The 15,000-nt window shown below is 41.5% G+C and overlaps 1 protein-coding gene across 2 annotated transcripts in view; it reads left to right on the forward strand.

The window, feature by feature from the left end:
* The window catches only part of cgnb (cingulin b), a 55,420-nt gene that overhangs the window by 2,303 nt on the left and 38,117 nt on the right, over positions 1–15,000 (forward strand). For both annotated transcript variants that reach the window (XM_058404969.1, XM_058404970.1), the window contains exons 2-4: positions 10,800–11,828; positions 12,160–12,257; positions 12,764–12,833. In XM_058404969.1, the coding sequence (XP_058260952.1) occupies positions 10,809–11,828; positions 12,160–12,257; positions 12,764–12,833 (1,188 nt within the window). In that variant the 5' untranslated portion in view covers positions 10,800–10,808. The remainder of the gene's footprint in view (positions 1–10,799; positions 11,829–12,159; positions 12,258–12,763; positions 12,834–15,000) is intronic.

The raw sequence follows: 15,000 nt of genomic DNA on the forward strand, positions 1-15,000 counted from the left end.
ATACACTCAGAACTAATGGTGTGTTGAGCGATACTCACCAACCTGCTGGATTAGTGTGAGGCAATTAAAGTGTGTGTGTATCAGAGAGAGAGAGAGAGAGAGAGACAAAGAGATGGACACAGAGAGAGGGAGGGAGAGAGAGTGAGAGATGGATGGACAGGAAAAAAAGGAGAGTGAGACAGAGACACACAGAGAGAGAGAGAGAGAGAAAGAGAGACAGTGAGAGAGAGTGTAGTGTATATATATTAGTTTGGGCTGCAAAAATTGTCCACTATTTTCAGGATCTTTGACCAGTTGAATGATTATTCATTTTGACATCTATAAGCTACAATCCAGACTGCATAGTTACATAATAAAGAGTTGTTTAAAACAGGACTTTTGTAGTTCAGCTTTAATTGAGAGGGTCACAGGTTGTGAGTTATATTATTGATGATTTGTTAGAGCAAATACATTTCATTTTCTCCTCACTCTGTTGAACGACAGTACAACTTTTCCTCAGATGATTATATTATATAAATATTATTTGGACATGGGTGGCACGGTGGCTTAGTGGTTAGTACGTTCGCCTCACACCTCCAGGGTCCCGGGTTCGAGTCTTGCTCTCGCTCACTGTGTGTGTGTGGAGTTTGCATGTTCTCTCCGTGCTTGGTGGGTTTTGCTGGCACTCCGTCCAGGGTGTATCCTGCCTTGATGCCCGATGACTCCTGAGATAGGCACAGGCTCCCCGTGACCCGAGGACAGATAAGCGGTACAGACAATGAAATGGAAAAAAAGAAATGTATCTGGCCACTCTGTCAGGCTGTGCGGATTCACACCCAGTGTTTTGAGGTGCAGTTTGGACGAACGTGACTGAGTGTGATGTTTACAGCAGGATCTCAGTGAGGATGATGATGATGATGATGGTGTTTCAGCTCAGAGGAGAAGAGTTGACAGGCAGACACACGAGCCCCTGAGGGTGCCAATACTTTTCTTTTTGGAGAAAAGTAAAAACTTCCTACAAGGTGATGTAGACAGCTGTGTGAGTGCTGAGGGGATGGTCATTTCACTGCTCTACATTTTCACACACACTTCACACTAAAGTGTGTGTCAAGAGCTGAACCTGCTGCAGTACAGAGAAATGAAGCAGCAGGAGGGATCAGTGTGTAGTCCCACTCTCAGTACTCTCACTTCATTACCCCTGGGGTATATTTAAGTAATTAACACTGCCTGTGGTGGAGTTGTAGACAGTCTGGATTTGACACAACAGCACATAAAATTGGGGAAAAAATAAACATTACCTGAATATATTCTTTAGAGCAATGAATTCAGTTCAGTTTATTTGTTTAGCGCTTTTAACATGGACAATGTCTCAATGTAGTTTTACAGAAATATAGAAACACAGAGGAAAAAAATTATAAAGTTTAATAAAGTTATTATTTTATCCCTAATGAGCAAGCCTGCAGTGATGTTGGTGATTAGTGATGAGATGATGTGGTATGGATATGAATATAGAATATTATATATTTTGCATGTAACTGAAACTTAATCATGTGTGTGTGTGATTTATTCAGACGGTGTATCAGAATGTGACTAAATTAAACACAACGAAGCTATTACTGGGATGACCGGCGAGGGGGCGTGTCTGAAGCCCTGACCGTTTCCTGTTCTGATGTTTGGTAGTCATGCTCTCAGAGACACACAGCTCTCTGTACCTCATGATGAGTTTTAGAAACTTTTATTCTGTTCTGTCCAACATGAGCTTCACAATCACAGCAGAGAGTTCTTTATACTGGATAGAATGAGCATGTGAGTGTGTTAGTGAGTGTGTGTTAGTGAGTGTGTGTTAGTGAGTGTGTGTTAGTGAGTGTGTGTTAGTGAGTGTGTGTTAGTGAGTGTGTGTTAGTGAGTGTGTGTGAGAGTGTTAGTGTGAGAGTGTTAGTGTGAGAGTGTTAGTGTGAGTGTGTTAGTGAGTGTGTGTTAGTGAGTGTGTGTTAGTGAGTGTGTGTTAGTGAGTGTGTGTTAGTGAGTGTGTGTGAGAGTGTTAGTGTGAGAGTGTTAGTGTGAGAGTGTTAGTGTGAGAGTGTTAGTGTGAGAGTGTTAGTGTGAGAGTGTTAGTGTGAGTGTGTTAGTGAGTGAGTGTGTTAGTGAGTGAGTGTGTTAGTGTGTGAGTGTGTGTTAGTGAGTGTGTGTTAGTGAGTGTGTTAGTGTGTTAGTGTGTTAGTGAGTGTGTTAGCGAGTGTGTTAGCGAGTGTGTTAGTGTGTTAGTGAGTGTGTTAGCGAGTGTGTGTTAGCGAGTGTGTGTTAGTGTGTTAGTGAGTGTGTTAGTGAGTGTGTGTGTTAGTGTGTTAGTGAGTGTGTTAGTGTGTGAGTGTGTTAGTGAGTGTGTGTTAGTGAGTGTGTGTTAGTGAGTGTGTGTTAGTGAGTGTGTGTTAGTGAGTGTGTTAGTGTGTGAGTGTGTTAGTGAGTGTGTGTTAGTGAGTGTGTGTTAGTGAGTGTGTTAGTGTGTGAGTGTGTTAGTGAGTGTGTGTTAGTGAGTGTGTGTTAGTGAGTTAGTGTGTGTGTTAGTGAGTGTGTGTGTTAGTGTGTTAGTGAGTGTGTTAGTGTGTGAGTGTGTTAGTGAGTGTGTGTTAGTGAGTGTGTGTTAGTGAGTGTGTGTTAGTGAGTGTGTGTTAGTGAGTGTTAGTGTGTGTGTGTTAGTGTGTTAGTGTGAGTGTGTTAGTGTGAGTGTGTGTTAGTGAGTGTGTGTTAGTGAGTGTGTGTGTGTGTTAGTGAGTGTGTGTGTTAGTGAGTGTGTGTGTTAGTGAGTGTGTGTTAGTGAGTGTGTGTTAGTGAGTGTGTGTTAGTGAGTGTGTGTGTTAGTGAGTGTGTTAGTGAGTGTGTTAGTGAGTGTGTTAGTGAGTGTGTTAGTGTGTTAGTGAGTGTGTTAGTGTGTTAGTGAGTGTGTTAGTGAGTGTGTTAGTGAGTGTGTTAGTGAGTGTGTTAGTGTGTTAGTGAGTGTGTTAGTGTGAGTGTGTTAGTGTGAGTGTGTTAGTGTGAGTGTGTGTGTTAGTGTGTGAGTGTGTGTTAGTGAGTGTGTGTGTGTGAGTGTGTGTTAGTGAGTGTGTTAGTGAGTGTGTGTTAGTGAGTGTGTTAGTGAGTGTGTGTTAGTGTGTGTGTGTGTTAGTGAGTGAGTGTTAGTGAGTGTGTTAGTGAGTGTGTGTTAGTGTGAGTGTGTGTGTTAGTGAGTGAGTGTTAGTGAGTGAGTGTTAGTGAGTGTGTGTTAGTGTGTGAGTGTGTTAGTGTGTGAGTGTGTTAGTGTGTGAGTGTGTTAGTGAGTGTGTGTTAGTGAGTGTGTTAGTGAGTGTGTGTTAGTGAGTGTGTTAGTGAGTGTGTGTTAGTGTGTGTGTGTGTTAGTGAGTGAGTGTTAGTGAGTGTGTGTTAGTGAGTGTGTGTGAGTGTGTGTGTTAGTGAGTGAGTGTTAGTGAGTGTGTGTTAGTGAGTGTGTGTTAGTGTGAGTGTGTGTGTTAGTGAGTGAGTGTTAGTGAGTGTGTGTTAGTGTGAGTGTGTTAGTGTGAGTGTGTTAGTGTGAGTGTGTTAGTGTGAGTGTGTGTGTTAGTGAGTGAGTGTTAGTGAGTGAGTGTTAGTGAGTGAGTGTTAGTGAGTGTGTGTTAGTGTGAGTGTGAGTGTTAGTGAGTGAGTGTTAGTGAGTGAGTGTTAGTGAGTGAGTGTTAGTGAGTGTGTGTTAGTGAGTGTGTGTTAGTGTGAGTGTGTTAGTGTGAGTGTGTTAGTGTGAGTGTGTTAGTGAGTGTGTGTTAGCGTGAGTGTGTGTGTTAGTGAGTGTGTTAGTGAGTGTGTTAGTGAGTGTGTGTTAGCGAGTGTGTGTTAGCGAGTGTGTGTTAGCGAGTGTGTGTTAGCGAGTGTGTGTTAGCGAGTGTGTGTTAGCGAGTGTGTGTTAGTGAGTGTGTTAGTGAGTGTGTTAGTGAGTGTGTTAGTGAGTGTGTTAGTGAGTGTGTGTTAGCGAGTGTGTGTGTTAGTGAGTGAGTGTTAGTGAGTGTGTGTTAGTGAGTGTGTGTTAGTGAGTGTGTGTTAGTGTGAGTGTGTGTGTTAGTGAGTGAGTGTTAGTGAGTGAGTGTTAGTGAGTGAGTGTTAGTGAGTGAGTGTTAGTGAGTGTGTGTTAGTGAGTGTGTGTTAGTGTGAGTGTGTGTTAGTGTGAGTGTGTGTTAGTGTGAGTGTGTGTTAGTGTGTTAGTGTGAGTGTGTTAGTGAGTGTGTGTTAGTGAGTGTGTGTTAGTGTGTGAGTGTGTGTTAGTGAGTGTGTGTTAGTGAGTGTGTGTTAGTGAGTGTGTGTTAGTGAGTGTGTGTTAGTGAGTGTTAGTGTGTGAGTGTGTTAGTGTGTTAGTGAGTGTGTTAGCGAGTGTGTGTTAGTGAGTGTGTTAGTGAGTGTGTTAGTGAGTGTGTTAGTGTGTTAGTGAGTGTGTTAGCGTGAGTGTGTTAGCGTGAGTGTGTTAGCGTGAGTGTGTTAGTGAGTGTGTTAGTGTGTTAGTGAGTGTGTTAGTGTGTTAGTGAGTGTGTTAGCGAGTGTGTGTTAGCGTGTTAGTGAGAGTGTGTTAGTGAGAGTGTGTTAGTGAGAGTGTGTTAGTGAGTGTGTTAGTGAGTGTGTGTTAGTGAGTGTGTGTTAGTGAGTTAGTGTGTGTGTTAGTGAGTTAGTGTGTGTGTTAGTGAGTGTGAGTGTGTTAGTGAGTGTGAGTGTGTTAGTGAGTGTGAGTGTGTTAGTGAGTGTGAGTGTGTGTTAGTGTGAGTGTGTTAGTGAGTGTGTTAGTGAGTGTGTTAGTGAGTGTGTTAGTGAGTGTGTTAGTGAGTGTGTTAGTGTGTGTGAGTTAGTGAGTTAGTGAGTGTGTGAGTGTGTGTTAGTGAGTGTGTGTTAGTGAGTGTGTGTTAGTGAGTGTGTGTTAGTGAGTGTGTTAGTGAGTGTGAGTGTGTTAGTGAGTGTGAGTGTGTTAGTGAGTGTGTGTTAGTGAGTGTGTGTTAGTGAGTGTGTTAGTGTGTGTTAGTGAGTGTGTGAGTGTGTGTTAGTGAGTGTGTGTTAGTGAGTGTGAGTGTGTTAGTGTGTGAGTGTGTGTTAGTGAGTGTGTGTGTGTGTTAGTGAGTGTGTGTTAGTGAGTGTGTGTTAGTGAGTGTGTTAGTACAGATATACTGCAGATATACTCAGTGGAGTTTCTCAGTCCATCACTCGCTGGCCATCAAAGTTGTAACTTAACAGGAAGCTGACGTTCTGAAGTTCTGAAGTTTACATCAGATCTGTAAGATTTTTGGAATATTTCAGCTCCTGTTTGCTGATGACCATACATTTTATTTTATTTGATTTCATTTAATTTCATTTTTTAAAAATATTTGTTAATGTAGTTATTTTTTCTTTTACCAAAGCTAACCTACTAGTACTTTTTTTAAACTCAGGGTTTAGTAGAGTGTGGCTTTGATAAATGTTCTAGATTTATTACTCCTCGTGTTATATATTAAATGGTGTTTTAAGAAGAATAGAAGAATGGTCTCCTGCAGTGTGTGTGTGTGTGTGTCTGTGTGTGTGTGTGTGTGTGTGTGTGTGGAGAGACCAGATGATCCTGTCTGGACACATTCCTCCTGATAATAACTCAGTGGTTTCTGGGTCAGGCGAGGTCGGATGATTTTTTCTGTAATGTTTGCAGGGAAGTAAAACACACACACAGCTTCATGTGAATACATGTGCAGGACCTGGTGACACAATGAGCCTTCAAAAGAAAGAGAAAATTCAGGCACTGAAATGACGAACTCTAATCAAGGCTACGACCTCTGCGTAGTGAGACATGGGAAATGATGTTTCTTGTGTTTGTTGAAACGACTCGGCGCACTCACGTGGTGCAGAACATGTATAGTGAGAATGTGTGGAATTCTGACTATGTGCACATGACAATGGCTGACCAGCAGTTGGGCCTCACCGAGGTGGTGCCAGTTACAGTATAACCCAGCCGTCCATTACAGCCAGTTACTTATTGGTAGCCAAGAGGTTACTGATCAATTAGTGAAACCTGTTATGTGTTTTCGGGAGCGCTGGTACTTTTTAAAATAGGGGAAGTCTACAGGGGGTCTGTTTTTAAAGTAGATATCTGTGTGTGGTTTATTTTCACCTGCTGCTTTGGACTCTTGTTTAATTCTCACAGCATCCAACATCAGCCTGAGCAAATAGTGTCTGCCAGCTAAGCTGCAAATACATGGACATCACACACACACACACACACACACACATGCTTCTTCCCCAAACTGTTGGAAATTGTACAAGAATGTCTCTGTGTGCTGTAGCTTTACATTTTTCTCTTCACTTAACACTAAGAGACTGGAACCCTGTTCCAGCATGATGATGTTCATGTACACAAAGCACAGAGCTCCATGAAGACATGGTGTAGAGGTTAAGGTTGGAGTGGAAGAACTGGAGTGTTACACAACTGGCCAGCTGAGATGACCACAGTGTTAATGTAGACTACAAATCTCACCATTGCTGTCTGACCTGCAGAGATGATGTTAGATCAGTGTAACAGATGCAGCTGTGAATGAGTCAGTTAGGAGTCAGTTTATTCATCTTCACTGTCATTTTATTTTACTTTTTATTTACACACACATCATTAGATTGATAATGAAAAACATTACAAGTTACTTTTTAATTCAGGCCATGTCTCTTTTACTTTTAGTAACTTTACATTTATCCCTAATCAGCAAGCCAGAGGTGACAGTCGTGAGGAAAACTCCCTGAGATGATATGAGGAAGAAACCTTGAGAGGAACCAGGCTATACCAGACAGGGTAACACCAGAGAGTGGGATTATAAATCATTATAAACACAGAGAGTGGGATTATAAATCATTATAAACACAGAGAGTGGGATTATAAATCATTATAAACACAGAGAGTGGGATTATAAATCATTATAAACACAGAGAGTGGGATTATAAATCATTATAAACACAGAGAGTGGGATTATAAATCATTTTCTTTTGATAATTGTGTATCTAGAGTAAAAAAATAACTGCATATCCTGGATGTTCCATAGTTTTAACATGAGGTCTGTCTTGTTGAAGTTATCAGCTGTTCACTTCTTGGCATTATGTTTATAAATAACTTTGTGTTGTATATTGTCCATTTTAAAGCATATTTATTGACCATGTTTGCAGGTCCTGCTCTGTGCTCAGGCCAGCTACTGTATGTACTCTTTGAAAAACAATATTTAAATGTCATAACAAAGATGTGCACAGCTATTTTTATCTTTTCATTTTAGCTTCTACTTTCAAAACCCTGAGACATTTGGGAAAGACAGACAGACAGACACACAGACAAAACACTAAAATGTGGTTCTGGTAATTCAGTAAACACTGATATGTAATGTAATCTTACCAGTGAGTGTTTATATGTTTATTTAACTGAGTACATCAAAAATCATGAAAATTAAAATTGAGCAGGGAAAAAGACAGAAATTTGGTTTTAATACATAAAAAAACATAAGTCAACAATTCAACAAAGCATGGGAAATTCTCATAAAACAGCAGACTCAGTGTTTTGTGTTTAGTCCTGACATTTACTGAGACTCCTGACTAAGACTCCTGACTGCGTCGGGTTTGAAGAGGACTCACAAGGCAGTAAGGCAGAGAGTTGTATTTGTATGTAAATCCCTGCTGTGCATTGACGTAAGAAAGTGGTCACAGCCCTGCTGTATGGTGCAGCAAAAACCGAAATCTACATCCTTCCATAAATGTTACATAAATGCCTTGGAAAAATCATCACATCAACAATATTTTATTATTAATAATAATAATAATAATATTATTTTTAAAGCAACATATTTTGTTTATTAGGCTTGGTGGTGCATCTTCTGTGCAGGTCCCTGTGTGTTAGTTGTACTGTAGAAAGAAAACTGTATTAGAATGAGCACATGAATATGTTCATGTTACAGACAGAACAGAGCCGTGAGCTTCTGCAGAATTCATGCAGAATTCTTCATTCCAACATTGTTAATGTGTTTTGTACTTGTTTTGTTGTTGCTGTTGGTGGTGTGTGTGTGTGTGTGTGTGTGTGTGTGTGTGTGTGTGTGTTGCTTTGCATGCTGTAGCCTGACCTTCTTTGCTATACCAGTGATGAAGATGGTCAGACTGAAAAATATCATGTGCATGCATGCAATGCAAGTTGATCATTCATAAAATTCACCTTAAACATGTAATGCACCGTATGCCAAGTTGATTTCTGAGCATTTCAGAAGCAGTCAGTAGATGGAATCTGCTTCGATTTGTGCTCTTTGACACTTCTGAATTTAGCTGCAGTGGAAAATACCTGACTGTTCAGTGGAATTAGCTTCTCACTCATTTGGAAACAGGGAGAAACAGAAGGGTAAGTCCAGTGGTGGACTTGCTGTCTTTGTTAACTCCAAATGGGGTAACCCAGGGCATGTTGATTGCAGTGGGGGGCCGTGCATTTCACACCTAGGCCTTCACTGGTGTCCTTCCTGAATTAATCCACCTCTATACGCCACGGCAATAGATACTAATCAACCGTTAAATAGCAAAGTAAAAAAGAAATTAGTCTACAGTACTTCACACCTCACAAGGAATAGTCCATTTTATTACAGTCCCCCTTGAAAATGTATTAAAAATGTAAATGTATCCGCGACCAAATCGATTTCTTCTCCTCTGTCAGCCATTGTGAGTTAAAATATATGTATTTTATTTAGTTTGTGTGGGTCGCTGCCTCTGACTACTCCAATTATCCAATCAAAGGACGGGAAATTGCTGACGTAATCGTATGCCTGCTAGATGGCCCCAGTTTCATTGCCCCTTATTTTAAGCTCCGGGTGCCTGCACTATTGATTCTGACACATGATGTTAGCCACTGTCTGAAATATGATTGGATAAATACTCTTATCATAAATATACACTACTGGAAGCAGCGCAACCGAGAGAAAAGCTATGAAATGTAGAGAATAGACTATTGGGAATAATTTAATACACATTCATGGAAAAATATATTAAATATACTAACATGCAAGTCAGTGATTCAGATCACTGCTGTTTAGGCCAGCAGAGAAGGCCTTGCTGACCCTGACGGTCCGCCACTGGTTGATTTGCATGGCTGATGTTGAGCTTTAATCATGTTAAAATCTAAAGAAATCTGACCAACTTTACCCAGTATGTAACTTGCAACACCATAGGGTATAAGACCTTGGACTTGCTGTATCCCAATGTTATGGAGGCATGCAGTCCCACTGCTCTTCCCTCCCTTGGCAAATCAGGTCACTGTCTGATTCAGCTTATTCCCACATATAAGCCTGTTGTTGGGAGACATGCATAACAAAGAGGACTGAGTCGTTTGTGGAGGCAGAGTTTAGGGTTTAGTGTTTAGGATGATCATGAGGATGATGATCAGGTTCTGACTCGGTGTGTAACTGATTATATCAGGTTCTGTGAGGAGAGTGCTGTTCTCAGTAAGAAGGTTTACTGCTTCCTCAACAACATGGATCAATCAAACCCTGCTGAACAGGAAGAAGAGAGCCTTCAAGGTAAGGTAAGGGATACTGAGCATGGGAGGAAGGGAATACAGAAGGAGCTAAGGAAGAAGCTGAGGAGGGCTGAAGACTGTTGTGAGATTGAAGGGAAGCTTTAACAGAATAAGGTTGGAGGATGTCATCATCTACCTGCTTCACAGAAATTACACACACCTGGACAGGCCCCAAAGCGTTGTAAGGATCATGTTCTTCTCAAGTGTTTTTTACATCTTCCATCCACTCAGGCTGAACAAAAGGTTTGTGTGATGCAGCTGGCCAGGATCTCATAGCCTGGCTTACAGAATACAGGCCACAGTATGTCAGGCTGCAGGTCTGCTTGTCAGAGCTGGTGCACAGCAGGGAACTATCTAACTGTCACCATTCTCACTCACCCTCTACGCCTCTGACTTCTGCTTTGATTCAGAAACATGACAGTTTTCAGACGACTGCTTGATTGTTGGCTGTATCTCAGACAATAAGAAGGAGATGTACGGAGACCTTGTTTGGTTGCTTCATAAAATGATGTGACCGCAACCACCTTTAGCTCAACAACAGGAAATCCAAGGAGATGGTGGTGGACCTCCGGTGCAGTAAAAGGCCCCCATCCATTTCGCCATAATGGGGCAGGAAATGGAGATAGTGGACACCTACAAGTTGCTAAGTTTTTACCAATTTCACGTTCCATAAGTAACAGAAGAATGTGAGTTGAAATAGCAGAGAAATAGTGCAGCTGTACAGGGTGATGCTGTCATACAATCACAAAGAAGTAACTGTCAACACTAGAGGAAGCTGTCTGAAATGGATGCCCAGGTACTAACCCAACAAACGTAAAACCACAGCCGCCCGACTAAATGCAAAACTGTCTGTCTCAGCTCTCCTCTTTTCATCAAGATTACATCGAGAGCTCCACAGGGTCCACAGACTGGTATAGCCAAACCTTTGGTCACTGGTGCCATTGCCAAATGCTGATTTAATTAGTGTAGGTGCCGTGTATCGTTCTCTGATGCGTACATGTTCACTGTTTCCCACATTTGAGAGCGTCACATTGTGGAGAAGCCCTAAGGAAGCTTTTCAATGACTCAAAATCCCTTTGCCTGATGCTGTAGTGGCCACAAAAGGAGGACCTACACCATACTAATAAATGTGGTCTAAAACAAGGCGTTTCATTTTCATTGTCCAACGCCTTTATATATGTATATAACATTTACATTGGTTCTGTGCAGGACTTGTTACTAAGATCTGCCTCACAAAACAGATTACTAATTATTTTCAACCTTGCTTTCACAGTGAGCCACAATGAATTCCCTCTCAGCAGATAGAAAGACTCCAGTGGACTATGGTGTCCAGATCCGCTTCATCAAAGACCTGGAAGATATGGGTGGAGGCTATGCAGAGAGAAGTCGGGGTGTTGGAGGAGCCGGAGCTGCTGGTGGCAGTGGGACTTCTCCATCCTCTTCATATGGGGTTGCAGTGAGGGTTCAGGGCATTTCTGGACAGCCCTATGTAGTGCTGAAGGATGGAGAGAAGGGTGACTCATATGGAGTACAACTCAAGAGCCAGCCCCAGACCCCAATTCTTGGACGTTCATCTCCATATAACAGCCTTCCACCGAGGCCGCGTGATATTGCTCAGACTCCTAAAGACCCTTACAGCTCAGCTGGGCCACCAGCTTCCCCAGAGGAAGAGATGGTCGAATTTGGGAGCCCTTTGAAGAGGCCACCTGGTGATGGGCAAGCAGGAAGTCAGGGAGATGGAGAAAGAGGGACTACAGAAAATTCTGTATCTGCTCCTTCATTAAAAGACCCTGAGGAGAAAGACCTTGGAGAGCTGAATGAAGCTGGTCTTCGACCAGTGCGACAGAATGGAATTGGTGGAAGTGTGAATGGAACAGATGCTGTTGAGGAAGAGCCAGTTGAAGCCATCGACACACAATCCTTAGCACCCATTAATAAACTTATCAGTAAATTTAACAGCAGTGCCACCTCCACCATGCCAAGCCGGATCAGAGGGCGCTCTAAAGCTCGAGCATCTCTGCAGTTTGATGAGCAAAAACGTTCACACAGCTTGGATGCCCGCAAGGAGAAGGAAGAAGAGCCTCCTGCCTCACCAACCGTAAACCCCTATGGTCCTACAGTAAACACCACCTCAAGCTCCAGTCTTACCTCACCCAAACCTACAAACTACTACAGTCTTGGCCAGAGCTCTCCTTCCATAGCAAAGGTGCCTGCTGTTCCTGCCTCAAAGGCACCTACTGTTAATAAAAGTCCAAGGATGTTTGTTTCAAATGAAGTGCCACCTGCTCTATCACAGAAACAGGTAAGCTTTTATGAAGGTTGTAGAAGGAAGTCATGGACATTGTGTGCCAACATTATCACCAGGTGTCACATGATCTATGATATGACCTTGCACTTCCTTTAGCAGACATTAGACTAGAACTGATAAGCAAATTCTGCTGACGTGATTCAAAATTCATGTAAAAATGGCAAATCTGCATAACACAGAAATATAAACCCACTGGAGAAATGAAGCTCATAGCCAGTTAATAGCTTTATCAGTAAAGATAGTGTTCTGAAAAACTGTTCATTATCTGACATGACATGGTACTCAGCCTTCTCTGTTTTCTTCTTAAATCTTGTCTTTATTTTAGGTAACTCCTGATCTTCTGAGCCAAAGTCAAAGCACAGATTCCATTAATGGAGGTGAAGCTCAAGAAAAACAGGCCATCTACAAAGTGCTCAGAGAAGGGTAAACATCCTCCATATTAGATGTACCGGGCCGGGCAATGGGGCGAAAACATCATCTAACCACACTCAAGACATTTTAATATACACAAAATGTATGACTATAGGGCAGTTAGGGAAGTGTAGCTCAGTGGGTAAGCTGTTGGGGAACTGATCAGAAGGTTCAGCACCACCACACTGCCACTGTGGGGCCCCTGGGCAAGGCCCTCAACCCTCTACTGCTCAGTTGTATAAATGAGATGAATGTAAGCTCCTGTGGATAAGAATGTTTGCCAAATGGCATAAAAATGTAAATATAAAGTATATACACAGTGCAGCAAAGCATACAGCTGGGTTGTCTAAATGATGTCTACGAAAAATGATTCAAAACTCAAAGGAAAAAGCCCTAAGACCAGCTAGAGTTCCATCTCAAGTAAAATAAAGGGTTCACCTGCTAGTCTGTTTTTAACACACTCTACTCCAGATAAATACTCTGTCTTTTTTTGTGGGTCTGTTGTGTGTCTCCATCAGGTCTGTGGAGAGCGAGGCTTCCCTGAGACGAAAAGCTAATCTCATTCATGAGCTGTACAGAGGGCTGAAGGTGAGCAGGTTCACCATCAACACAATCATTTGCATTTTCTGGAACAGAACAGTGCCATTGTCATTGTTTGTAGAGAGAGCTGAGATATATATATGTGTGTGTGTGTGTGTCTTTGTATGTATATCTGTGTGTGTGTGTCTTTGTATGTATATGTGTGTTTGTGTGTGTGTGTCTTCGTATGTATATCTGTGTGTTTGTGTGTCTTTGTATGTATATCTGTGTGTTTGTGTGTGTCTTTGTATGTATATCTGTGTGTTTGTGTTTGTATATCTGTGTGTGTGTCTTTGTTTGTATATCTGTGTGTTTGTGTGTGTTTGTGTTTGTATATCTGTGTGTGTGTTTGTTTGTATGTATGTGTGTGTGTGTGTCTTTGTATGTATATCTGTGTGTGTGTTTGTTTGTATGTATGTGTGTGTGTCTTTGTATGTATATCTGTGTTTGTTTGTGTCTTTGTATGTATAACTGTGAGTGTTTGTGTGTGTGTGTGTGTGTGTGTGTGTGTGAGTGTGTGTACATGAAGAGTGTAATTCATTGTTTGTGTAAGGCCTCCTGTGTGTGAATCATCATCTCTCGGCCTCTTGGTCAGCGCTGATTGCAGTCTGTGATGCATTAATAATAAAAGAGCAGAAACTCATCCTCTTACAGGAGCTTCCCTTTCAGTCTCCAGCCTCTCAGCTGTGCCTGTGCTGCACTATTCATGACTCTGAAACCAGACTCCTTTCCTAGTCCCTCGACACTCAGGGTTCATGTGTCCAGTGTGAGTCCAGGCAGCAGATGTGAGGATCATTAGCACTGAGAAACAGGCACAGTGCTTTAGACACACTGCTGCAGCTTTAAATAAACATTTCTTAGAAAGACAACAGCATGAGGTGATGAAGTGAAGTTTTCTTCATTTATACTTTAACACATAATCATGATACTGCATTTTTTAATAATGATTTAAATCATAATGATGGAGTATATACAACACTACACACTACACACTGATGTCTCGTATGGAACAGTTATAAATCCACCCAGAAAACAAACAGTGGAATAAAGCTGAGTCATGAGGATTGCTAAATCCTGAGGCTTCGGGTGTGAACACCTAAACATTCACTAAACACATTTCTCTGTGTAATGGGAATATCTACCTGTTAGGAAGTTAAAAATATAATGTATTCACATAATAATCCTTATAAAAATACTACTTTTATTTAAAAACAAATGTTGGAAAATGTACTAAAGGTTGTAAAGTCTCTGAATAAATGGCCTATAAGTAATGATAAGCTGAAGGTAAAATTTTCAGTCATAAATGTAAATAAATGAAATGTCATTAATATTCTGTGTTCGATCACATTAGTATCAGGTGTTAATTAGAGACTGTAGAGGTAAATTGTGCTGATATTCCTGCAGCAGTGTTTTTATTTCCTGTGCAGTGAGCAGGAAGTGGTTTTAGGTTTGGATTCGGTCTGATTCTGTGTCTAACAAACAGACAGGACAGTTTTATATAAATGTGAGGTTTTTATCTGCACACAAATGCTGGTCAAGATGCTGTTTCCCATGGCAACAGCTGCAGCACATGATGTCCAAGCAATAAGCACATGCTGGTCAGTGTTACCCATCACCTGCAGTCCTCTCGGTCTGATCTTTCCTGAAGGTGTGGCTTTACTGCAGGAAGATAACGTCAGGGTTTTACTGGTGTTGGACCTGCATGTGTGTACTGTACTTTATAAATGTTTCATCTGAGCTTCATGTGATCCCATCGCAGCTGTTTAACCCTTTTAATTTTAATAAAAATAAAATACTCCATTTTATCTTGGTTAGTTGTTGATGTTTACACAACTGTTCAAATAATTTGGGATCATTTGGAAGTATCCTTGTTTTCCAGTTTTGCCCCAGACCTCCCAGTCTTTTTTCTGTTCTGGTGAGAACCAGTATGCACTGGGAGCAGGTCCCAGTATGTTGGGATACGTTCTCATCATGCCTGTAAATAAACCTGTACCTCCTGATGCTCCAGATACTAAGTGACCCTAAAGAAGGCCACTTTTATTGCTCCTTTAATCAGTAATCAGTTTCATTTAGCATGCTAGCATGAGTACAAAAGGGTTTCATAATCAGTTAGCCTCAAACATTAGCAAACATAAACTGAGACTGAACCAGAGGACTGATGGTTGCTGTTACTGGG

The sequence above is a fragment of the Hemibagrus wyckioides genome, linkage group LG12, assembly GCF_019097595.1.
Source record: "Hemibagrus wyckioides isolate EC202008001 linkage group LG12, SWU_Hwy_1.0, whole genome shotgun sequence".
NCBI classification, from domain to species: domain Eukaryota; kingdom Metazoa; phylum Chordata; class Actinopteri; order Siluriformes; family Bagridae; genus Hemibagrus; species Hemibagrus wyckioides.